Source organism: Amblyomma mixtum, chromosome 9 (genome assembly GCF_055824585.1).
Source record: "Amblyomma mixtum isolate Tamu chromosome 9, ASM5582458v1, whole genome shotgun sequence".
Taxonomy (NCBI): domain Eukaryota; kingdom Metazoa; phylum Arthropoda; class Arachnida; order Ixodida; family Ixodidae; genus Amblyomma; species Amblyomma mixtum.
The window spans coordinates 30,140,672-30,165,710 of NC_143020.1; the positions used below are offsets into that span (position 1 = coordinate 30,140,672).

At 45.5% G+C, this 25,039-nt stretch overlaps 1 protein-coding gene across 3 annotated transcripts in view; it reads right to left on the reverse strand.

Annotated features, from left to right (window-relative positions):
• Positions 1–3,348: 3,348 nt before the first annotated feature.
• LOC149328642 (papilin-like) overlaps positions 3,349–25,039 on the reverse strand; it is an 86,198-nt gene continuing 64,507 nt past the window's right edge. The window contains exons 8-10 of one of the 3 annotated variants that reach the window (XM_089559560.1): positions 10,427–10,601; positions 8,522–8,713; positions 3,349–3,687 (exon numbers count right to left, since the gene is read on the reverse strand). In XM_089559560.1, the coding sequence (XP_089415686.1) occupies positions 3,656–3,687; positions 8,522–8,713; positions 10,427–10,601 (399 nt within the window). In that variant the 3' untranslated portion in view covers positions 3,349–3,655. Of the gene's footprint in view, positions 3,688–8,521; positions 8,714–10,426; positions 10,602–25,039 lie in introns of those variants that run through there. The other 2 variants (XM_089559557.1, XM_089559555.1) reach the window with 2 other exon arrangements.

The window sequence follows — 25,039 nt, forward strand, 5'->3', positions numbered from 1 at the left end:
TATGGCCACTGTTTAACTTTGTTTTACATTGTTTCTCGCGATTGTGCTTTCTAACTGGTGCTAGTGCTATGCGAATAAAGTAGTACATCAGGTGTATTTTGCGTGTTTACAGGGCATGGGTGAAGGACAGTGATACATGGCAATGTTTAACGCAGTCGTTGTATGCCTGCATATAATGATTTATTTCCATCACCATACAGTGTTGGAGGGGATGGGAATAAAAGCGGTTATCGCTTGACAAGGTTCCCACCCCTTGTACAGCAAGTAGGCAGTGGCATGCGACGGCACTTCTGAGAAAATAAAAGATAGAGAGAGAAAAAAAAAGACAACAGACAGATACACAATCACCAGCGTGTGCAGAAAATCAATGCGGCTTTAAAAAATAACAACAAAAGCAACAACAATAACAAGACAAAAACCTGTTATAAAGATTATAACAGCAACCAATACATGAAATACAAGTTCAAAGTGTGAATGCTAGAAAAATGTAGCTTCGGAAATAAAGTAGTTGAGGAGGTCAGAGCAGCTAATGTTTCCTATGTCAATGTTTGCAGTAATTAATCTATTGAGGAGTGAGGGAAGTTCGAATGTTACCATTTGGCGTCCATAGTTTGTTCTGACTAAAGGAACTACACAGTGTGGCTTGCGACGGCGTGGGCATTCGCACTGAAATAACTGAATTGGGGCTAAGTCAGATATGTTTGTAATGCATCTTCTTTGTTCTATTTTATAGGTGCGCAATAGTTTATATGCATAAAGGTTGAAAACGTTAATAATCTTGTGCTTGGAAAATAAGTTTTTAGTTGAGTATCCATATGGCAGGTTATGAACAATTCTGAGGGCCCTATTTTCAAGAACGGCAAGTTTTTTCAGACTGGTTTGTGTAGCAGTACCCCATACTAATGAACAGTAGTTTAGATGTGAGCGAAATAATGCACGATATAACAGAAGTTTTACCTTTTGTGGGAGACAACATTTGAAACGCGTCAGAAATCCTATGGCTCGAGATGTCTTTAATGCTATATGACTTATGTGGTCGTCCCATTGCATGTCTTCAGTGAATATTACGCCAAGCGATTTGAATGATTTTACTAACTCAATCTGGTCTCTGTTGTAATGTAGCTCACCAAACTCACTGCAATTTTTGTTTTTTGGATGAAAAAGTATTGCCTTAGATTTTGTTGCATTAAGTGGAAAAAGATTGTTATCGGACCATGTCTTTATTTTTTCCAGGAGAATGTTTGCATTTTCCAGTAACTTACTACCAGTAGCGGCGGATAAAAACAAACTGGTGTCGTCAGCATAAATTATAAAACCAGCGTTATTATCCACACTAGTGATGTCGTTAATGTAAAGGTTGAATAGCAGTGGTCCAAGGATACTTCCTTGGGGCACTCCGCGGGTAACTGTTCGAAGAGTTGACTTGTATTCATTTATTTGGACATACTGTTTTCTGTTGGACAAGTAAGATTTAAGTAAGAGTAAAGCTGCGCCTCTAATTCCATAACATTCAAGTTTTTTCATCAAGATGCTATGGTTTATGCAGTCAAATGCTTTGCTGTAATCTAAGAAAATTCCCAAGACCAGGTTCCTATCTTCGAAATTGCTCAGTATATATTCCTTCTGGTGTAAAAGAGCAAGTTCTGTTGACCGGTTTTTTCTGAAGCCATACTGGCAGTTGGTAATTATGGCGTGTTTACTTAAAAAGCTTTCAACTCGTTTAAGGATCAGTTTCTCGAAAGCTTTGGAGAAGACGGGCAAAATACTAATTGGTCGATAGTTTCCAAAGCTGTTTTTGTTTCCCTTCTTGTATATAACTGCTACTCTAGCAATCTGCATTCTTGCGGTGAAAGTGGAAGTTTCTATGCATAGGTTGTATATGTGCTCCAATGGCGCAGTGATGATGTCGATAACGTACTTAACTGGACGCATCTGGATATTATCCGCATCACACGAGGTGCTGTTTTTAAGGTCACTAAAAGTTGACAAGATTTCTCTGGTAGAGACAGGTTCAAGGAACAAAGAAGGGGGGGCGCCTGTCAATGGATATGTGAGATGTATCAGCTGAGGGGTTCAACGCAGGAGTAAAATGCTTGTTAAACTCTTCTGCGAGACGGTTACCTGTGTATTCTATGCCATTGTCAGTAGTTTTATCGGGATTACCAGCCTGTGAAACGCCAGAGTCAAGTGACCGGATTTTACGCCAGAGTTTATCAGGGCGATTAGATGTATCTGCAAAGTAGTTCTCGTAGTACCTCAGTTTTGCTACTCGTATGACAGAGTTTAATATATTTCTGTACTTCTTAAAGCGATCAGAAATAAGAATATCTTTGGTGTGAACAAATAGCTGATATAGTTTGCGCTTTTCTTTAATACGCGTATGCAATTCGCGTGATATCCATGGTTTTCTTATTGTTTTTGGTAGCCTCTTTAATTTTGAAACAAAGTGTATGCTGTAAGCATGAGTAAAGTTCTCGAGGAATAAGTCATAACCGCTCTGCGCGTTGGCCTCTTTGCATATATCGAACCAGTCCACACCTAGAATATGCGCTCGAAATCTTTCTAAAGCTCCTTCTGTAATACATTGACACACAACTTTCTCACGAGGGTCACGCTTCGGAACCTCCTTCTGGCAAAACAAATAGATGCCCATATGATCACTTATGTCACAGCATGTAACTCCTGAGTGAATAAGCGCAGAATCAATATTTGTTAAGAAGAGATCTATGCATGTTTGGGAATTGGGAGTTATACGGGTTGCTTTGGTTATCATATTTGTAACGCTATAACATCTAAGTAAGACCTCAAAATCCACACTGCTGCTCGTTGAACATGACATGTCTATGTTAAAATCTCCTCCAATGATTACATCGTATTTGAGTTGCAGATCCCGTTCTGTAGAGAATCCGGTGTCATCGGTGGTGGCGTTGTGAGCGGAAAAGATGGCGTTCCTCCTGCCACTTAGGTCACATGGTTTTGTGACGTCATCACAACGTGGCCACCTGGGCAGGTGGGAAAAGCCTGTTTACCGGTGGACAAGAATGACAAAGGGCTCTTTTGCTTGAGTGCGGGCTTGAGTTCTTGAGCCCTTAAGTCGTCTTTGGCTGCCAGGTTAAAACGTCACCAATGACTCCTTCAGAGCGGAGAAATTCCGGGGCGTCATTTGACCGGACGTGATGTCACTGTACAAGTACCGTCTGTTTGAAGTCGCCACCAGCCAACTATAGCAAGTGGTGTGTGGGAACTCGGGTAGTGCCGACTGGGTCTTACAAGCCCCACCACTCACTTCAAGCCAAGGCATCAAAAGTTTTCTATCGCATTGCAAACGCATAAAAGAATGATCTCTCCTTGTACCCGTACGGGCGCCGAAACGTCAATTATTTTTATTTTTCTTTGAACCTTGGCAAGTGTATGCTTTCTTTGACAAATCAGTATGAATTTCCCTCGCCAGACGTGATTCCGTCGAACCATAGACTTCCTTGTGTTTTACTCGCTGATAAGGTAGGACGAAAGGAAAAAGAAATTAATCTATTTCTGCTCACAAAAACAAAATTACTATAAACCAACAGTCTCCACAGCGACGCTTCTTCAGGTTTTGTGGCAACAGGAACAGTATCACGTAAGACTCACGCTCTCGTATGTATACGTGGACCAGTTACTTTTTCTTGCTTTGGTATTCCCATATCTCTGAAAAAGAAGCAGAACAATGGATGGAAATAAAACTTTTGGGGCTAAAACGCTTCAATTTATTGCTGTCTGCATGAAGTAGCGGACGGAAGCATGAAGCTGGACTAGTTGGTTTTTCAGCGCTATAATTTAGCGCTCAACACGGGACGAGAAGACAGACGACAACAAGAGCGCTACTGACAACTGCAGCTTTAAGAGCAACCTCACCCTTCATTTCGGAACCGGCCAAGAGGGCTAAGGCTGACGAATCCTAAAGAAATATCAGGATAAACTAACGCGCGAAATCGCAGAAGCAGTTGCGGTAAATAAAATGGGCGGTAAATATGTCAGCGCGCCTTCGATATTCCTGCTAGACAGGAAGCCTGCCTATCTAAAGGGCTATCTCCTGCGACTTTTCATCTTTAGCATATGTGCTCATGCGTTTTTTTTTGTTAACAATTGACAATTGTGTGTTTGTGATAGAAATGCTTCTATTTATATGCTCCGCTTGCAATGAAGCTTCAGTTGTTATTAGAGCTCATGTTGTCATCTCTCTTCTAGTCCCATCTTGTGCGCTAAATTCTAGCTGACAGATATATTCAAAACGCACTTTACTATTTCCTTCAGAGATTCATAAGTACAGCGAATATCACGTGATTTTCTTAAAGTTACTTTACTGTTACGCAGAGTGCTGACGTGCAAAGGTAATTCAAATATCAATCGTTTCCGAAACTATGGGCTGCCAAAGCTTGAAAATCAGTAACACTGCTTTGACAGCACAAAAATCTCTACTGAGCATAGGTTATCATTTTTTTTCTCGCGGTTGTAGAAACCCAACTTTCACCCGTGAATCGACGCTACTGCAAGTAATTCTGTATTTAATGTAGACAGCTACATTTTAATAAGTGAAAATTAAAATCACCTTCAAGCATACATCGTTGCTGACTCGGGAATCGAAACCTTTCGAGAATTCTGAGCATTGTTATTACTGAGATCCTGAATTTCACGGTCACCACATATTTCTCGCCAAGGCGATTAGCGCAACTGTGGCTTTGGTAAATTTCACCACAGGCCGGCGGTATTTCTCTGCGTGTGCTTGCTCCCCTACAATTCATCTCTCCTGGACATCACCATTTAATGCCCCTTGCTGGCCTCTTTAAACAAACACTCTAATAGAACGGAGGAATTTTCACTTTTAACGCTGAGAAAACTTTAAGAATTATTCGAGGTGCTACACGAGCATGTGGAAAGTGGTTTCCTGCGGTTCCTGCGCGTTAAACAACATACAAAACCAAGTTTGGAAAAATAGTTCTTGGGCTCGTAATGAATACTGCGAATCAACGCTGTAAGCCAGGCAACCGCATTCCGTCGAAAATATTCCATGTTCCCTACAATTCGGAACCCAGTAGAAGGCGCGCGAACTTAGTGTTCGTCTAAGGTTTTTCGTTTCGTGCATTCGGGGAAAGTGTTATGCATGTCACTGAAAATGATACGTGTCGGTTTGAAACGCGATACAGTGTAAAACTTGTGACGCAAAATGACGCATTTATGGCACGACATCGAAGAAAAGGGATTTCAAAGCGGCAATTATATAGGGTTGAAAGCTAATATATGATAACATAATGATACGGTATAAAAAAGTTTGGAGAAATACACCTAATGCTCTTCGTGGCAGGTTTACTAAGCTTTAAGATTGTTCCGGCTGTTGTAGCAACTGTTTTCCAGTGCCATTGTTATTGTTCGTATTTTGGAAACTGCGATTCAAGCCAGATCCTATCTTCATTGAATACTGTTAATCTAAAAATAGATTTGAGCTTGTAGAGCACCTTTTTTTTAGTTGATATCATTTTGATCATATTAAGTTATCCTTTTCGCAAAATGTGTTGCAATGCTTTTTGTGAGGTACAGTCCTTCATCAGAGCGTACGAAATATTTCTGCCTCTTCTTCTGGTTTCTGTTTCTTATAGAGCAGAATTTTTCATAAGTCAGGTAGGCCAGGAACCTCGGCATAGTAAAATGGGCTAGTTTTAGTCTACTCATATCTTTCAACATAACATTTTATACTCGCATAATATATAGAGAAAATAGGATTGACATGTTCAGTTTCTCCAGTTGGTGCCAGCGCGCTTCGTCCGCAGTCACTAGAGAGGGCACCGGTCTTGGTGATTACGTAAAAGGCACCTTAATTTTCTTCACAGGCTGAAGATTTCCTAAATTCCTTACATTAGTTTCTAACCAACGCTGCCTTTCTTCAGGCAGGTATGGAGCTTACAGAACAATATATAGAGGTGTGCACGCAGTTGTCTAGAGGTTTCGAGCGGTGCTGTGGGGATATCTCAAAGCATGTACTATCGCGCTCAATATGAGTTGCAACGCGCGGTCATCGACCGGGGCTCGTTCCGTGGTGTGCCTCCTCCAAACAGTCGCTCGGAATTCTGGGATAAACTTTTTCCTGAGCGGGGGTGCTGTTGTTTCCTGGAACAGCAGTTTCTCCCAGAATTCCGAGCGACTGTTTGGAGGAGGCACACCACGGAACGAGCCCCGGTCGATGACCGCGCGTTGCAACTCATATTGAGCGCGATAGTACAGTTGAGCACATTTATAACGAACCTGACGGTTCTGAGGACTGAGTTCGTTGTATACAAGGCTCGTACTAAGTGGACCACCTTGCAGCCAAAAATAGTCACACAGTGTCAGCCTGTTATGCGCGGGTGCTAATTCAAACTAGACCCGAAAGCTGAGCTGCCCAAGCTCTCTAGAGCAGTTACATGCTCCTTAAGGTGGATTAACACAACGAACCGAATCGCAGATCACGCGCAACGAATCTGTGATGTCGGGTCAGAGTGCCATCCGTGAATACCAGACGGCCGAGTGGACGGAAACGGAAGGAGCAACCAAGCTCTCGACGCCAGGTTGACGGCGAACGGCCGCCGAGAGCTGTTTCAAGAGTAGTCGTCAAAATGAAGGCGTAGCGGAAGTGTTGGTACGCAGCGATTGTGGCAGCGGCAAAAGAATTAGATCAATCAGATGATGCCTGTGGCGATTACTACGTGAAACGCAGTTGCTGGAAAAGAGACTGGATTGCCAGAATGGAGCTTTGTTCACAAAATTAAATGTATGAGTAGATTCTTGATGTATATTCATCAAGTCACGTGATGTGCGGTTCGTCCACGAGATCTGCGATTCAGTCCGTCGTGTGAATCCACCTTTACGGACAGCTCTTCTCCCCAGAAGCTGCTTTAGAAAAGTGACATATTATATAACTAATCATGCTGGTAGCTTACTCGGCAGCCTGTGGTAGGTGGTCCTGTTCGTCATTGTCAACAGATAATGGCAACGGTAGTGTATTCGCAGTTCGCGAGCTATTATTTCCTGCGGTGTATTGCACCGCAATGTCGGCGTCCTCGCGTACACCAAAGTGGGTGTTCGACAGCATCCTCCATCGTTCCTTGGATCCCAATTTCTGCCTTCCGGAAGCTACTACTGGTGCAGACCACGCTCAGTTTAATCCACTTAACAGTGTTACCTGAACTGAGAGGTCGCCACCTTGTCAGTCAATCGATCTCAGTATGCACTCCTGACGGGGCGCAGATACAATACCTCAAACATATAAATTATCCCGACGTCAAGTCGCAGGTCCGGCTCTTTGCGTTCGTTCGCAAAAGTACACCGTCCCCGCAGTCAGAAAAGGCAGCCCATGGTGCGCCGCACGGTTGTCGAGCACGAACAGGATCTTCTATATTTTTTTGAAGCCACTCGACAAATAACCACAAATTTATGCCTAGGAGCACACTCGCCGACCGAAAAGTCACGCATCGTCCTGTCCTTTCTTTCGTGCGCACGACCGTAGAGCTTCTAAAGCTCTGAGCTTTCAAATCTTCGCGAAGTAACACGGTACCAGATCGCAGCTGTCTTTCATGCTAAGGCATTGCAGGATGGTGACTGTAAGCTCTCTGCACTTTTCATCAGCGTCTTTCCACGCATGCGTTTTAGACAGCCGCATCTGGGAAAAAGTTGCGTCGGCGTTTTATACAGCCTGTATTGTTCTTTTTTTTGCTTTTTTGGAGTTGCGGCCTTTCCTTAGAAAGGGGGCAGGTGGGGTCACGGGACTGGGAGGTGCTAGTCGCTCTCTGCTCCTGAAAAAACGGAGGCTTTTTGCCTCAGAGCCGAGTTTACAGCTCCTCGTTCACTGCAACCAAGTTGTGCGCCTACACTAGTTCGTTGTGTCTGAAATCCAACGCCATTGCCTTAATGTATAACTTGACGGTAGATCCATCTTTGCTCTTGCAGTGAATTACAATGAACGCACCTGAACTATTATGAATGCGACTCGGGTAGCCTCGGCGGCAGACGAAGAAGTTGACGACGAAGTGTGCCGGCGCACGGCTCCAGCTCTCTGGCTGTGTAGACTGACTGTGATTTTGCTGCCGTCCGCTCAGCTGCTTGGTGAACTGTATCGCTGAGTTCACTAGTACGCGAACCCCCTTTCACTCTAAGTAATTGAGCGTTCGTTGTAACGGCGGCAGTTATATGCGGCCTCGATTTTACTAAAAAGAGCAAGAGAATATGCTTTTCAAGCCCAGTGACACAAGTTCCTGCACCTAGGAAGGCAGCTCCGACAAGATTTCACTCTTTTTGCGTCGCCGCAGACCCCTTGAGCGTTCCAGGCAAGCGTACTGAACTCTGTACACTATTACAAAACATTACTTCTCTCAGTATTATCTTTTCTAGAGGGATGCTCTTTTGAGCACGGTGTTTCAAGCAAATATAACAAAGCACCCAACTGGCACATTATCAGTGGTGTAGTCAAGCCCGTAAAGTTGTCAGCCCAGTAACACAAAGGTGCCCTACTTACCTTTGCATATTCCACTAAAAAAGTCATAGACGTATAGCTTGTTTCTCCGTGCGCCGCAGCCTGTGTAAAACATAAATGTGTGCACTCTTCCACGGCCATCAGGGTAGGATAGAAACCAGCGCGGGAAACAAGGTGGCCCAAGGAGCCAGTCGCTGCAGTGCTTGAAGTGGTCCAAACCTCTTGGCGGTAGAACTGAGAGGGGAAAAAAACGATTCATGTTGCCTTCGCAGAAGAAATATTCTTCCAGATATGGGTAGCTTTGGCTCCTCCAACGCACTGAGCTCGTCTCCTACTGTGAGAATTTCTGCTTCATATTACGAAAATAGAAGGACTCATATTGTGATCAACAATGCCACGATAATGTGCAGCTGAACGTGAGTGACAAGGGTAACAAAATATTTGTTCTTCTCTAAGACGGCACATATATTTAGTCCTAAGGGTGAATATAAAAACAGGCGCTTCGGCAGTAAAATTACGGCTGCATTCAAAGGACGATGTACTGATGCGGTCTTCAGCGAATAAAGCGCAACATATATTGCCGCTTAAGGCGAAATTCAAAAAATAGATTGATGCAGTGAAACCCTCTGAAGAGTAACTCTTTTATATCCTGGAGAGGGGTGGCAAAGGTACCGGACAATGTCGTTCAGTGGGAAAGAGAGCGGGAAAGACACAAAATGGCTAAATTAGGAGGTGAACGATGGCTCACTGACCCAATATTCTTTGGACGTTTCCGAATTATTTATGCTCCTGGTAAAATTCCGAGTATTTTACATATTGACTAAAGGTTTGCTCCATACTCCATCAGTGGTCCTGCAACAGAACGCTATGTATATTTAGCCTGAGCTGTGTATATTACACATGTAATATAAAATGGCTAGGAAATGCTAAGTTCTTTCCCACATATGATTATTTCGGTGGATTAGTTCTGAATGGTTTGTCTCTTATCAGAGCCAAATTAAAACGCAGAAGCTCTTTCCTTCTTTGATGCTGGCACAGCCGCAAAACATTCGAGCCTGCTGCAGCAGTGTTTAGAAAAGGAAAACAGGTGACAACTTTCCCCCCTCCGAATCAGGCAAAGCTCTGCGATGGTATAAACGCAGCCGCAGTGGCTCAGTGGTTACAGTGCTCGGCTGCTGACCTTAAAGACGCGAGTTCGATCTCGGCCGCGGCGGTTGAATTTCTTTGGAGGAGAAATTCTAGAGGCCCGTGTACTGTGCGATGTCAATGCACGTTAAAGAACCCCAGGTGGTCGAAATTTCCGGAGCCCTCTACTACGGCGTCTCTCATAGCCTTAGTCGCTTTGGGACGTTAAATCCCATAAACCAACCAACGATCTGCGATAGTATACATAACGTCCAAATTCATTAGTAAAGCGTGTTTTAAACGCAGTTTTTATGTCTTAACCTACACGAAAAGTAGAAGTGTGACAGGCTTTTTGAAAACACCCGAAAATGAATGCCGACCAGCAAGTAAGCCTCAGTCCGCTGCCCAATGCTTCGACAAGTGAACTAATTTTTCCCAGATAAAGAGAAGACCTTTTCCCGAAACGTTGCTGATCTGACTGAGGCTTCCTTTTTGACCACACCTTGTTCTTGATGACTGTTCCTGCGATGTTTCTTGACAACTAAGAGGTTTCTTTTTTTAATTTCATTGAATTGAAGTTTATTTTGGAACATTTATACTATAGAAGATGTCATTCTAGCAATCAACCTTTCGTGATTAAATATTAGAGACGTTTCCTTCGCTCCTGAGCTAATCCTGCCATTCTTGCCGTGGCCGGCGACAAAGATAAACAGCTTAATTTGGTCTGAGCCTTACACATACTTAAGGTGTCCTCAAACACACAACATTAGGACCATTAGTGAAATTATATTCAGTCGGGCTATTCGTAACACGTGCACTTACTTGGCGGACATGCTCGAGCGCATTTGTATTTGTCGTGAAATGAATTGTCTTGACCAGAGCAGACCATTCCTTCTTTGCAGTGATTTGTCTCGGTAGTAGCTCCACTTTTTTTCGACCTTGGTGCAATTACCCGTAGTAGGTGGCTGGAGGCAAGCGCCGTTTCGTGTCTGGGTGCCTGTCATGGATTTAAATTTTTAGTTAAGCCAAAGACACTGTCATGTCCAGCACCGAGCATTCCGTCGGTGCCGCCACTGTAAAGCTGGAAGTGCGTTCCGTGTATATGAAAATTTCTTTCCAGATAGCGCAGCGCTACATCCGCGAGCCGTGTGTGGCCCCCACGCGACATTGTCACCGCTGAAACGCTCTATGCCACGTCTTGTGCTATAGTTCTGTTTTACCGCAATCACAGCCTGCGCTCAAGGCTCTGAACTGGTAAATGAAGATTAGATGCCCATGCGCCATACAGGATGTTCCACACAAGAAGTAGCGGAAGTGTATGTAGTAGGCTTAGATGGAGGGTAATTACTTTTGACCTTGAATTAACAGGCTGGTGGCTCGTCTACCATGAAGTATATGAAAGGGTGTTAAATTGCAGTTGCCATTCCGTGCGTGTCGTCTTTGTTCACCATACGAAAGTTAATCACATGCAGTTGAACGGCAGTGACGCTTATTCCACAACTCACCGTACACGCTGGGAAGTATTAAGAGACTCATAGGGCAAAATGCATCGTCACCCATCGGCTCAAGGAAAGTGACACCATCAAAGCAGAAGTGACATTACCAATCCGGAATTAACGTCACCGCCGGGAACCAAAGCCAAAGCTTCTAATGGTATTACATTTCCAACACATAATGTAATTGGTCACTCCGTACTTTTCTTCTCCAGCCTATTACCTTGCAATAGGCGAATCATGAAAAAGTTATTGCTGGTCCACCGTGGTGGCTCAGTAGATATTGCGCTCGGCTGCTGACTCAAAAGACGCCGGTTCGATCCCGACCACGGCGGTCAAATTTTCGTTGAGGCGAAATTCTAGAGAGGCCCGTGTACTGGGCAATGAGAGTGCAGGTCAAAAAACTCCAGATGGTCGAAATTTCTGGAGCCTTTAACTATGGCGTTCCTCGTAGCCTTGGTCACTTTTGGACGCTAAGCACTCATTAACAATGAACCATTATGTCACTCCTGTGCCACTAAAGCCCAGCTATTAGTAGTGCTGAGACCCGTGTTCAGCATAATTACTGCTACTTCCATGCATAGAACGAGTAGTTTACAAGGCACAGGTTGTGTGTTTGGTGCCCCAGATGTCACCCTAAAACTTCGGGTTTTAATTCGGCAAACTGGCTGCCTTTTTCAGGGCGCCTAAAGATTGGAGATCACAGGCTCGAAAACATTACGTGGTGTGTTATTGACAAGGTAGCGTTACAATCGGCATTGTGCAGACATTATGCTCAGTGTTTGAAAGCATCGTTGACGACATTGGTCACTTCGTTTCTTCCTTCTGAGCGAAGGATCGAGCAAAAGAAGCGCCTCGGGGATAATTTCAGAGGTTCGTGGAGACGGAGCAACTGTATAGCCCTAAAGAGACAATCTGCCGCCGCTGAGTCGAGCTACAACTTCAGTATCCCTGGCAGGCAAAATTAGTACAGCTCGCCGGATATGCTACACAAATTTTGAGATCAGATAGCCGAATCGATAATGCGTCGTCTCCTTGTCCCATTGCTTTGCACTGGGCTGGCACTCGGTTTTGCACTGGGCTAGCGGGTGTAGCATTGCGAGCAGTCGTGACGAAATATTCTGGTGTTCCTGCGCGACGACAAGGCAGATTCCGCTAATCAGTTCACGCTATCGCCTTACCTCGTAAAGTCTCCTAACACACGTTTTCAGTGCATGTTCCGTGACGTTTTTCATCTTATATACGGTCAAATACGGCTTGCTGGACCAACAACAGAGCTCTCAGTACCGACACATTAATCTACCGCTCCGGACGTCCATAAAACTAATCAGAAGCCTGTAGTCATCGATCTCTATTCCACCTTTCACGGCAATAGATCAATGTGAGAAATTCCTGGATGTAAATGGCTCCGACATACTCTCGAGCTCCGCAGTATGGATTCCTCGTAAACTATAGTGTTACCTGTTACCTTGTAATCATGTGATCATGCACCGTGGAATAGTCAGTGCGCTGCAAATTTATGGTCACCGGCCATATGGTCCGAGTAACCCGATTAGCGCTAGCATGAGGTAGAAACTTGGTCCTTTGAATAGTTCGTGCTCTGACATTCATGACCACAGCGGAATCATTAGGAGCTTCTCACTTAGAGTAGAAGTTCATTGCGCAAGTGTATTTTTAAAAAACTTTGGCGCCTCACTTCTTGGCAACACTTTGACGACCGCAATGCCGAAGTTACTTGGATAACAAACCACTTACCAATATGTTTAAAAACTTGCTGTTCATACACAACTACGTACAGCGTACTCTGCAGACATGTCCGCCTAGGCCGAACAGGTTATCCATGCTTTTAGACTAACGTTCGCTCGAATAATAAAACGAATTTTAAAAATCGTATAGGCTTTTCTCATTTTGCGGCGCGAATTAACGGCAGAATGCATTTTACTTTTTCGAATAAGTGTTTACTAATCAGCTTAAATTAAGAGTGATTACATGGGTGTGTTAAGAGATCGGAAGAGGGCGGAGTGGGTGAGGGAACAAACGCGGGTTAATGACATCTTAGTTGAAATCAAGAGGAAGAAATGGGCTTGGGCAGGGCATGTAATGCGAAGGCAAGATAACCGCTGGTCCTTAAGGGTAACGGAGTGGATTCCAAGAGAAAGCAAACGTAGCAGGGGACGGCAGAAAGTTAGGTGGGCGGATGAGATTAAGAAGTTTGCAGGGATACAGTGGCGGCAACTGACAAAGGACAGGGTTAATTGGAGAGACATGGGAGAGGCCTTTGCCCTGCAGTGGGTGTAGTCAGGCTGATGATGATGACATGGGTGTGTACGATCCAGCGCCCGTTCTGCGTCTGCTTCTTCCTCTTCCTCTCCAAGGTTGCTAGTCACCCCGTCGCCCAGGGTTGTCGGACGACTGCGCTTTTCCCGCTGACGGCGTTCTCCGTGCATCGGGAAGTTCGCTATCAATCGCAAGGAAATTGTGGTATTCGGTAAACATTACTTCTTGGAATGAGAGAGAATTTTTTTTTTTTTGGAAATAAGTATTCAAGCGTCGTTCCGAGTCAGCTTGGCGCTTCTGCGCTGGTGGTCCGCATGCGATCAACTTTACCTACTATCGTAATCATCCTGCAAGATTTAAATGCCTCGCAATAATTACGCGTTCCTCAGTGTAATCGTCTATTTCATCTTTTCATTATTCTCTTATTCCACGGCAGTGCCAACTTGCTGCATGGATGCTACCGCACCTCTGATAACTCGTAATATCTCCTCGTAATATCTGATAACTATTACAGAGGCGTGACCTGAGCGTCCGAGAGGTGTTTTCAAGCATGTGCTAGCGCCTTACGACGGCGCATCCCACGCGATGAAGGCGAGTGCTGCACGAAGCGCGAGGCATAACCAGTGTGCCCATGGCGGCAGCGTGATCGCGCGGAAGTGCGACGCGTACTGTCGTGATGAAGAATTAGCCCTCGCCCGACCCGAATACGAAAATGATAGCGCGAGGCAAGTGGAGGGAGTGGCCACGGGACTGGTCACGGCTGCATCACCAAGGCCGACCAAACCGCTGTTAACATCTCTGAAAACGGAACATTCTGGAGATTGTCTCGGTGGAATACGGAGGACTCCAAGAGAAATTAATGGGAATGCGTTTGTGCACCGAGACACCCAGTGTATTGCGTATATCAGCTCATTTTTTTTTATAGCGAGAACAGTAAAGCCTCGTCATACAAAAAAAATCATCCTCGGTCCTGTAATTTACCCATTATCTGAAGGAAAGTGATGTCGCCAGGCAGCATAATTCTCATTGGATGAAGAGAAGTGACGTCATGCAATTGGAGGTGATATAACGGAAGCGCATATTTCTCATTGGCTGGAGGAAAGTGGCGTCATGAGACCGGAAGTGACGTCGCTTTTCTTCAGGATGTGAATTCTGGTAAAGATATCAACAGTGCGTAAGGATATTGATAGTATGCACTGCTATAACATCGCCACCTCATAAGGTAATTAGGTATCGGTGTAGAGTTTTGTTCTTTCGCTTCATAGTTCCACGGATAACAAAATGTTGAAAGATAACTGCGTGTATCAATGGAACTAAGTTCGTGAGACGAGCATTTGGAAGGACTCTCTCTTTCCGCACCTCTATGCTATCCCTACACACGCGTTTGGAGTCGCAGCAACGGAAGGGTAAAATGGAAGTAATCCGGCGTGCCACATAACTGCGCACCGCTTATTGTTCCGTGAATAATAAAGCTTTCTTCTTTCTTAGTGCATTCTATAGAAACATCTTAATCACGCTCTTGTTCTCTGCAACATCTTTCTTGGACAAAGTGTGGTGATTAATCGATGCTATAATTTGCCCTCTCTTGTAACAAATAAATGAAATACGTTCGGTACGTTGTTACTAAACGCAAAGCAATGATGGCCTTTCTCCAGTTCGTACTTCATCTGAATTGAAAAAATGAGCACTTTCCATCCGCCTCCGATTGGCCTAGTTTAGAGAGCAGTTCTGATGCTTACCTTCTCCATACGGATATACGAACAGGAGTACAAACAACAATGCTATTGGTCCACGCAGTCGGTTCATTTTTCCTCTCTCCAAGTCACCACACTTCAAGACATGAATACGTGGACGCGTTTGCTGGTTTTAAGGTCTTCTTTATTTTAAATGAAATGTCCTGGCAGACTCGCTACTGCATAGAGCCGTACAAATAAAAATTTGCGCAAACCTTAGTGGAGATTCCAAACATATGTGACACAGGTTTGTGTTTTCCACTGAGACGTGTTTTTGCGGGCGCCTCACCGATACAATATTCTCTGAAGGTGTTCATTGTCCATTGTAAAAGAGATGCGCACATGCGCTGCAACAACATTGTCTAAGCGTCCACGTATACTGACCTTTTCCTAGAAAGCATACTGCGTTCAGCAGAACACATGCACGTAGAGCGGGCAGCAAAATTGTGAATACTGAACATAGCCCACTTTAAAATCAAATAAAACAATTGTTGCGTGTTTGCGGCAGAGGTTTTGTTCAAATATATCCAGTCGATCACTCAAGGTCTATTTGCTTGCCAGTACAGACCACCACTGAGCTTGATAACTGAAAATACATAAGAACTGTGGAAGCTTTTGGCCATGCGGCTTTCAGTGTTGCTTTCGAATGCAATGCCTCCAGATAATATGCGGGATAAACAGTTTCACAGAATGTGTGGACGGAGAGACACGTAGCTCTCTTGTCGGTTGCTAAAGAAAAAAAAACTACGGCATTTCTCTTTTTTTTACAGGCCGGAGAATCACAAAGCCACCTGGCCAACCCGGATCATGGTGTACGATCATTTAGCTTCACCAAGTGTGCTTAAGTTTAACCGTGTTTTGCGGAGAAAACAAGATTTGATCCAAAAATGAAACGTGAATATTCGATGACCATGTGACCGCTTGTGCTGTTCACTAAAGTAAGTGAAAAAAAAAGCCCGCGTACTGAATACGCCGTTTATAAAGCCTAGCTGTTTAGCAGCAAAGAGACATGGAATGCAGTATCTATATATGTACATTGAGCAAAGTCTTGCGCTTTCAATTAAAGGTAGAGTTTAGATTGTTAGTATGGGATCATGATGTTAAAACTACGCAGAAAACGACAGACAAGTCCTCGTGTATGTAGGATAAGTTTTAAGTCAGCACTTGTGCTGCGTTTACCTTCCTTCTTGTGCGACGTTTATTGCGCTGTTTTAGCCCTGTTCGCGTCTTGAGCCTCAAGCATGCGAAGTAAGAAGTGTCTGTAACTTGCCACCAACTGCTGGGCCGGGAAGACTGTGATTCATAGCCCGCTGACATAAGTCATTTAAAAAATTCGCAGACCCTGCCTCCCATAAAGACTCAACGACGCCTAATATGCGTCCACTAATGCGGCACAAGAGCCAAGTAATATGGTTTCACGGGCCAAACCGATAGTGTACCGCAACAAAACTTGGTCCAAAGAGTGTTCCGAAATAATTGCCTCCACTTTCCTCCCAATACGAAATTGCCAAAAGCCACGGCCCAAAAAGTGCTCCGATATGATTTCCACCACTTTTTACCTAAAACAAAATTGCCAAACATCATTTTTTTTTTGTATAAATGTGCGTGCATAAACATGCGGAAGTTTTGGGGGAGTACATTTGCAGACAGCGGCCAGAACGCTTCCACCTAGTAATCAACGCCCTCCACATTTAGGAGCTGTCATCTACTAGCCGCGTGGTTTGTATTTCACGGCGTCTTGAAACCGCGTTCCCCCCATAATGTCGGCAAAGGTCATGTGAAACGCGAGGGGCCGGATACGTGCTGTGGCGGTCACTTGTTCGCAGGCCAGTGCGATACCATTCAAACACGGATGAGGTTCCTCGAGACAAATGCAGAGGGTGGACATGTCAATGCTATTGGCAACGTGCTTAGGCGTCGCCAGAAGTGCTACGCGTTGTCCGCGATGTTACACGCTGTCAGAGAAATGAAGGCTCTGTCGCGCATTTTCATTTCCAGAATGTGTCCCATCAACCGCTCTCTGGGTAAAAGGGCGAATTATTGGTGATCAATCGATAGCCAGAGACATTATAGTTTGCCATACGAAGCTAATGCCTAATGAACGCAAATACACGTTCACCCACAAAATTCTCCCTTTCAAATTCATTCACAACAAACAAAGGCACAGTTCTATAAGACTTCCATCTTCCGTTCTTCATTTCGCGCCCATTTGGTCCAATGTCATTGGTCACTGAGATTTGCCCCCCGGATCTCAAATTTCTGTGTAAAACGACTCGGTGATTGGTTGGTTGGTGACCGGACCTCATCTTTGGTTGCATAGCGCAGCCAATGGTGACGTCCAGGGGCCAACCAACCAATGGCTAAGTCATCTGCCAAGGACCCTTGAAAGCGGCGAGTATATCTGAGTGACCCATGAAAAAATAGACAGCTTGCAGAATATGGCCCCAGGATGGTTATTGTGGTTCCATGAACAATGATGTCGTTTGGATTCAAGTTTCGAGGTCTTATTAGAAGTTCTCACCTCAATGTGATAACTAGAGCGCCAGATGTTGATTGTAGGCATGCGTCATGTGCCTACTAAAAGCGTAGCCGATGCAAGGCCCGTGAAAACCCATGTGCGCATTGATAGTAGAATATGAGCATTTATTCTTTTATCGTTGTTCACCTTGGAAAAAGGGGCACGCCTAGCGTTAGGGGAAGTACGGGAGAGTTGGTTGTTCTTTCGTGATCTGCGTAGAAGCATGCTTTCAGTATCAAACAGCAAGGCTAGCGACAGCTGGGTTCTCTCACCATCTCTTCATTTCGGAAGCGGAAATACAAAAACGAAAAAGACAACTAAAAGCTTAGGCGATGACAACCTCTTACCGAACGCTCGGACGAAAGTACGACAATGTTGGTTCCGTATCTCCCCTGCCTTTCGCATCAACTAAAGAAAATGGGTAATCAGCGAAGAGTCAGTATTATTTTCTGCTCCTAATTAAACTCATCAGAATGACCGGGGTTGTCAAGTCGCCAAGACTACCAGAGGTTCATAAAAAGGCTTGCCACACCAATCATCGAAAGGCTTTTGTCCCATATTCATAAACAGGTAATCTATTCTTTGCCCCTCACATGTGGCAGCTTTTATGTCCGCCAGAAGGGTAGGTTCTTGAATGTACGTTTACAAGAACAGAAAAACAAGGGAGATAGTACACCCGTATCTGGGAACTTGGTGGCGCTCTGTCGAGCCTGCAACGAAGGAAAATGTCCGCTGAGAGCCTGCGAAATTTTGCTAAGGGCAAATTCCACCTAACAAGAGTCACCATAGAAGGTTATCATGTTGCGAAACACCATGCTCCACCACCACGAAACAAATCGGATATGTGTCCTATAGATTGTAAATCTACCTCTTTTGAGTCACATGGTTTGGTTTATGGGGGTTAAACATCCCAAGACGACTCATGCTATATCAGGGACGCCGTAGTGAAGGGCTGCGGAAATATCGACCACCTGGGGTTGTCTAATCTGCACTCACATCGCACAGCATACAGGTCTCCAGAACTTCGCCTCCATCGAAATTCGAGCGCGGCGACCGGGATCGACCCCGCGTCTTTCGGGTCCGCAGCCGAGTGCCATAAATACCGAGCCACCGCAGCGGCTTTGAGTCACATGGTCTCTTTTTCGTGCGGTATAATGCTTTGTTTTCTGCACATATTAGCCATTTTCTTGAATAAATTGCTGAGTTGACAGTCAGCGCTGTCTGTCCTGATCACCCTTTTAGTGATGTAGTTTTGACTCTGTGACCAGGTTAGCGTGCGCACTGGCGACAGTGGCTTCGCATTGAATTCCAGGGCTGTGAATAAACACAAAATTACGATGAAAAATAGGAGTAAAACCGAATAAGTTTCACAAGAAGACCAAAAAAACCGCAGTCAGAACATGGTAGGGTGGATGGCGAAAAGAAAACTATTTCTCTATTGCTTATTCTTATTCTGCTTGTAGAGACAGGTTTCTTCCCTGACACGATACCGCTGCTGCCATCTGCCGTGCTTCTCTCTTTTCCTTGAATGCCATTCTCATATCATTTCCTAAAGCACTGGCGTGTGCTCGCTGGCCTCTGTATTGCTTAAACGCTTTCTCTGCTATAGGGGTGTCCGGCTCGCACTCTCTTCTTTCTCCTAAGCATGGTGGCATTGTTCTGCCTTCCGCGCTCCGTGGCTTCGGCACTTTACATTGTGTTTAAGGCTCCGCCGGTAGATGTTCTTTCGCGCGATATGTACGACAATGTCATAAGTAGGTACGTCGTTGAAAATGGCTGCAGCTTAGCGACGTAGCCGTAGTAATCTGGTGCCCGCCGCGGCAGCTCATTGTCCATGGCCTTTGGCTCCGGAGCTCCAGGTCACGGGGTGTTATCCCGTTCTCGGCAGCAGCATTTTGCTTGCATTAAAAGGCAAAATCCGTTGTGCTCTCCGATGTCTCATCGCGTTAAGAAAACAAAGGCCATCGAAAGTCATCCGGGGCATTATAATGCGGCGTTTCTTTTTCCACTCGTGAAGGTTGGGGTCGCTAAAGATTGCTTTCTGCACAACATTTCTATCGGTTGCCTAGACGGAACCCAAGCTCAATTTTATCAGATCGACAGCAGCGCGGCCTAGGTTTCCCGTGGGTGTAAGAAGGATGTTTCTGGAGCATGCTAGTGGGTTCCGGCGTGTCAAAGGCGCTTCGCGCTTATTTTTATTGCAATTTTTGCAATCCAGTGGACTTACACGCCCTGGCGGAAGTCTGGAGGTCGTTAGAGTTGTGCTGTGGAGTCCTAGAGCAGCTTCCACTATTCTCGAAGAACCGGAAATCGCTGTTAAAATTTCCTGTTTCCTACGGAAGCCCTACAAGTAGGATCGCATAACATAGATTGTAACCGCCCGCAGAGACAAGTGTTTCCTTAGCAATAGCAATGGCCTAATTCTTATCGAGTAAGAGCATTAGTAATCTTGGCCATACCGCTAGGACCCCACAAAGGCTGGCTGACCCGACGACGGACTGCTTCGCTTAAGGGGTAGGGGGTTGTGCATTTATGTTTTGAAGCGATCGAAGGCAGTGCGCGTTTAGGGAAGGCAGGTTGAAACCGATATTAAAACACCGCATATCAGTTATATCGTTAGAATGCAGATTGGAGCACGTTAGTTGAGCTTGATTTTGAACTGGCAGCGGTAAGGCAAAAAACCCAGAGGGAAAAGCGGCATGCGTTTAGCCCTGGGTGGTTGGCACTCCTCTCCTTATGGTGCTTCCAGTTGCTCGTGGTGCTTTCCGCTTCCTACTGAAATTTGATGACGGATGTTGTCTCAGATGTAGTTAATGCTGCATCATAATAACGGCGATAGCCATTGCTGGTTTGTCCTTCGAAATGTGCTGCGATAAGCGAAGCGGCCTCATCCGATTTCTGAAGGCCTCCAAGAGCAGCCTGTTTTAAGAGATTGCTCTATTATAGCTTTATGTAAACAAGCAATCTGTTGCCCTTACATCAATTCTGAGAGGTGATTTTGCCTATGCTGCTCTTGATTTCAATGCTGCAGTACCTTCCTAGTTTTTAGCTTTTTTATGCTCTTCATCATCACCATTACTGTCATCGTGGCTGCGCCCACTGCGGGACTAAGACCTCTCTCATATCTGTGCATTTAACCCTCTCCTGTGTCAGGTGCTGTGACAATATTCCCACAAAGTTCCTTAATGCATCAGCCCACCAAACTTCTTGCAGCCCCTTGATACGCTTGCTTAAGGTTGAATCCAGTGCGTTACCCTTTCACTGCCATCGGTTATCTTGCCTTCGATTAACATGCCATGCCCAAGCCAATTTATTGTTATTCATTTCGGCTAGGTTTCGCCTATCACTTTCTTGTTGCATTACCCTCCCATTGCTGGCGGCAGTTAGCATTGTTAAGACATTTTGAAATGCACCATTTCAAGTCGACGCTGAAGTGCCTTGGCAATCATCTAGGGTGTTTCCTTTATCTATGAATGAATTTTTTCTGCACTGTGATTTTTTTCCTTGCTCTAACTGAATCTTCTGTGCTGTTCTGTTACATTAGAAGATGAAGTAAAGCTCAGCTGACCTCTTGAATCTGCACGCTAAACGGCGTTGTACACTGAAACAAAAGCTTTCCGTTGCGTAAAGAAAACATCACTTTCTGCGACCATTTTCTGGTTAAAAGCAAAAGGTTCAGCCTGGTCTGAGCTTGTTGTATGAAATTCCATAAAGAGGAAACTCACCACTCGCCTCTGGAGTGCCGCCTGGCCATGTTTGGAATAATTATAACCCTCCTGCCTCTCTGCAAACAAACGAGGTGGCGCTGCTCTTGCTATTCGCGAGATGAAACATTTTAATACGAGTAGAGACGCATTGAAATCATCGCTACTCGTTGGACAGCTACACCGTCTCATGGAAAGAATTGTTGCCGGTGAAAGAAGGGAGAGAGAAAGAGGGCCTGGTGAAAGGCTTTAGCGTGCACTGACGTCGCACAGCAATCGGACGATTTCCGGGTTTCAGAAAAAAATGATCAATTTGAGGAATTCGAAGGCGTAGTATCTGCCTCACTTCCCGAAGTGAGCCTCAACGGCGCCTGCAGGGCAGTGAGGAAAAGAGAGTGAAAGAAGAGAGGCTGAGGTGTCGTACTGGAGGACTCCGGAAAAATTCTGTCTACCTGGGGATCGGTAACGTGCACGGACATCCCACATCTGACGGGCGCCTTTTTCATGGAGCGGCATAGAGGGTAGGTGCTGAGTAAGGGACTCAAAAGTTTGTAGCGTTTTTCGTAATCTCCAATCAGAAGAAATGCTGGTGCTTCGAACTTGGCATTTCGCTCGAACCGTCAAGTACGGTGTTGTCCGCGAAGTGCTTCGGCACTTTGCATTGTGCACGTGGCTTGTGGCAAGCAGAAACCGTTTCTGTCGTTTTTTGCGCTTACCATTCAACAGCCACCAGTCTGTGGTACTCTGCACTTGCCGGCGATGTCTTACTTTCGGACGATAGTTAGGAGAAGCGAAGCACATCATCACGGTCCAGCAGATGTGCGGTACCGTGGATTGACGCAACTTCGATGGACTGTCCTCAATATGTGCCAGGCAACGCAGGTGTTGCAAAGACGCAGCGGTTCAGGTCGAAGGATACCATTCGTCTGCAAACTAAGCACGGTGGACGCGGCTATAGATATGATCGCACTTGTTTCCACGTGCTCTATGGTGTGCCTTCTCAACCAGCCTTTGCATGCAATGGCGGAAACGAGGGCCGATCAAGCTGCGACGCAGCTAATGCCCAACCGCAGCTGCCGCCTTGGAAACAAGCATGCGATCACGCACAGCTTCATAGAACAACCTATCACGCATCATGCAATGAAAAGAGCTGAACGTGCTTCTGTTGCTTTTGCCACAAGTTGACGTGCGATGTTCTAACTACATCAGCGAACAGCGCAAGAATGGCAGAATTTAGCAGAGTCCTCTCTACAGCAACCAAATAAAAATCTATCATAATAAGAGATGTTGCCAAGTAAATATTAAATGCCACAAACTCGTCATTATGTACTCTTAAAACTTTCGCACTTGTTGAAATATGCTCTCCTAGCAACAAAAGAACGCCTAGATCAGTCGCTAGTGACCTGGCGGCATCCCGCGCACACTGAAACGGCTGGGGGTGATATCTACAGGTGTAGATAAAGTATTTTTTCTCCCCAATTTAACGATACTACATTGATGTATCGGTGGACATGATTGAACATCTCGAAACAGACACAGAGTCACAAGCAGGACAAGTCGTTGGTGTGCCAGTGTTCTTTCGGGCCATTACAACGGAACTCCAACAATTATTCCGTAAATATGCAATATTGTCCAAATTTTTGCTAGGCATGTTGCTGCCTCACTAGCGCACGATAAGAACGTTTTATGTTCAGCTAATTTGTTACCCAAGAGAATGCCAATCTGTGTTGACGTATTACAAATGAGGCAAACAGCTTCTCCGCTACAAAATACTGGTTGCGTCCAGTCAGTGACGGATCTTATTTACCAGATATTATCAACGCGTTAGCGTTAAAGTGATGATTGCGTAGCGAGCGAGCAATCACCAGCATCACTCTGGTAGGTGGTGCCGAGAGAGAAACCTGGGAGGCAGGTGGACCACCTTGGCCACGTGACCTTGCGGCTTCATGAAAATCTCCTCCCGGACATTGAGCAAACTGCCCTCTATGGCTTGTGGCAGTGAAATTAATAATTCGTCGGTCGGGAAGAGCAGCCTAGGTCCCACAATGCCCACCGATGAGAGCACCTGCCATCGCAGGGCAGTGGCGCACCGCTCAACCGCTGCTCCAGTGCGCCAGGAGGGCTATGAGGACTCCCAGGGATCTATGAATGTGAAATAGAGAATGACCTTCTTCATATATGGGAATCCACAGATTACGCTATCGCATTATAACGAAACGGCGAATCTAAAGTGCCTCCTCCGATTTTTATCTTCCGCTAACATTTCGGCTTCCAAAGGAGCGATATGCACGTTGTTCAAATGCGGGTGCATGCGCCTAGGCCAATTGTGTCATGATATTGCAAAAGAAAGGCTGAAAACTGCACCTAAGTTTAGGACCCGCAGGTGTATCCAGTTGCAGTCAGCTGAAGCATACAAAATCTTCTGATGAGAATTTTCGCCGCGGTACCATGCATATATGCGTCGTTATAAAACCATTGAATGTTTTGTGTGCAGGGTAACTGTCGTAGTAAGTGAGCATTGTTGGAGACATGCACACAGTGACCTCAGTTATCGGCCTTATAACTTCATTTTTAAGGTGTTCGCATTAATTGCCTGAACTAGTGTCTTTTAACGCACTGTGATAATAGCAGTATGAATATCATCAGCTTGTTCTTGCATTACTGTAATTCGACGACGAAATTAGCAGGCGCTTGAGGATGCTAATGTTTTTAGTCCTTTCTTTTTCCTCTGCAGCAGCTCATTGGTGTTATATCCTCACAAAAACGAGCATGAACTTGCGATACAGCTCTCAGCAAAATGGCGGCCTCTTACAGGAAGTCGCTGGCTGCGACACGTTATCTACCGCGAAAAAAAATTGGCTGAGGCTTAACTTGGTTAAGCCTGGAGAATGCGAAGCATCATCGTGTCGCGTAATTTGGAGGCGCACAACCACAGCGACGGCGCTAGGTGGGCCCCCGTTTCTCCACTGTCGTGACGTCATCGTATCACGTGGTGTGACGTCATGTATCACGTGATTTGGAGGCGCACAACCACAGCGACTGCGCGAGGTGGGCCCCCGTTTCTCCACTCTCGTGACGTCATCGTGTCACGTGGTGTGACGTCATGTATCACGTGATTTGGAGGCGCACAACCACAGCGACGGCGCGAGGTGGGCCCGCGTCATCATCATTATCAAAACGTTTATTTCCACCGAAATGAGACTCCTTTTTGGACCCCCCGGCACGCAGGCCTCAGGGAGCCCTACTTAGGTTCCTCGCAAACTAAGGTCTGGTGAAGACACATTGTCTCTTCACGGCCTCAGCCGCCAGGCGGATGGCTTGTTGCTGCTTAGCGGGGTCCTCGCTCCGCAGCAAGGTCTCCCAGGCTTCTCTATCTTCTATATTTTGCTCGGCGCCCGGGCTTCCAGCACATTCCCATATGACATGGTCGAGAGTGCCCCTCTCCCCGCACGTTATACAATATTGGTCTTTCTCCTCTTTGGAGATTGTTATGTATACCCAGAAGGGGCTTATATGATTCCCCCCTTGCAATCTTCTCCACGCAATTGCCTCCTCTTTTGCGAGGGAACGGTCGGGCGGCGGATAGACCCTCCTGCTCAGCTTATAATGTTCCGTGATCTCGTGGTATGAAATTAGGCTATCTTTCATGTCTATGCGGGAGGGCTGCTCTGCGGCCGCCCGGTGATAGAGAGCTCGGGCAAGCTCGTGTG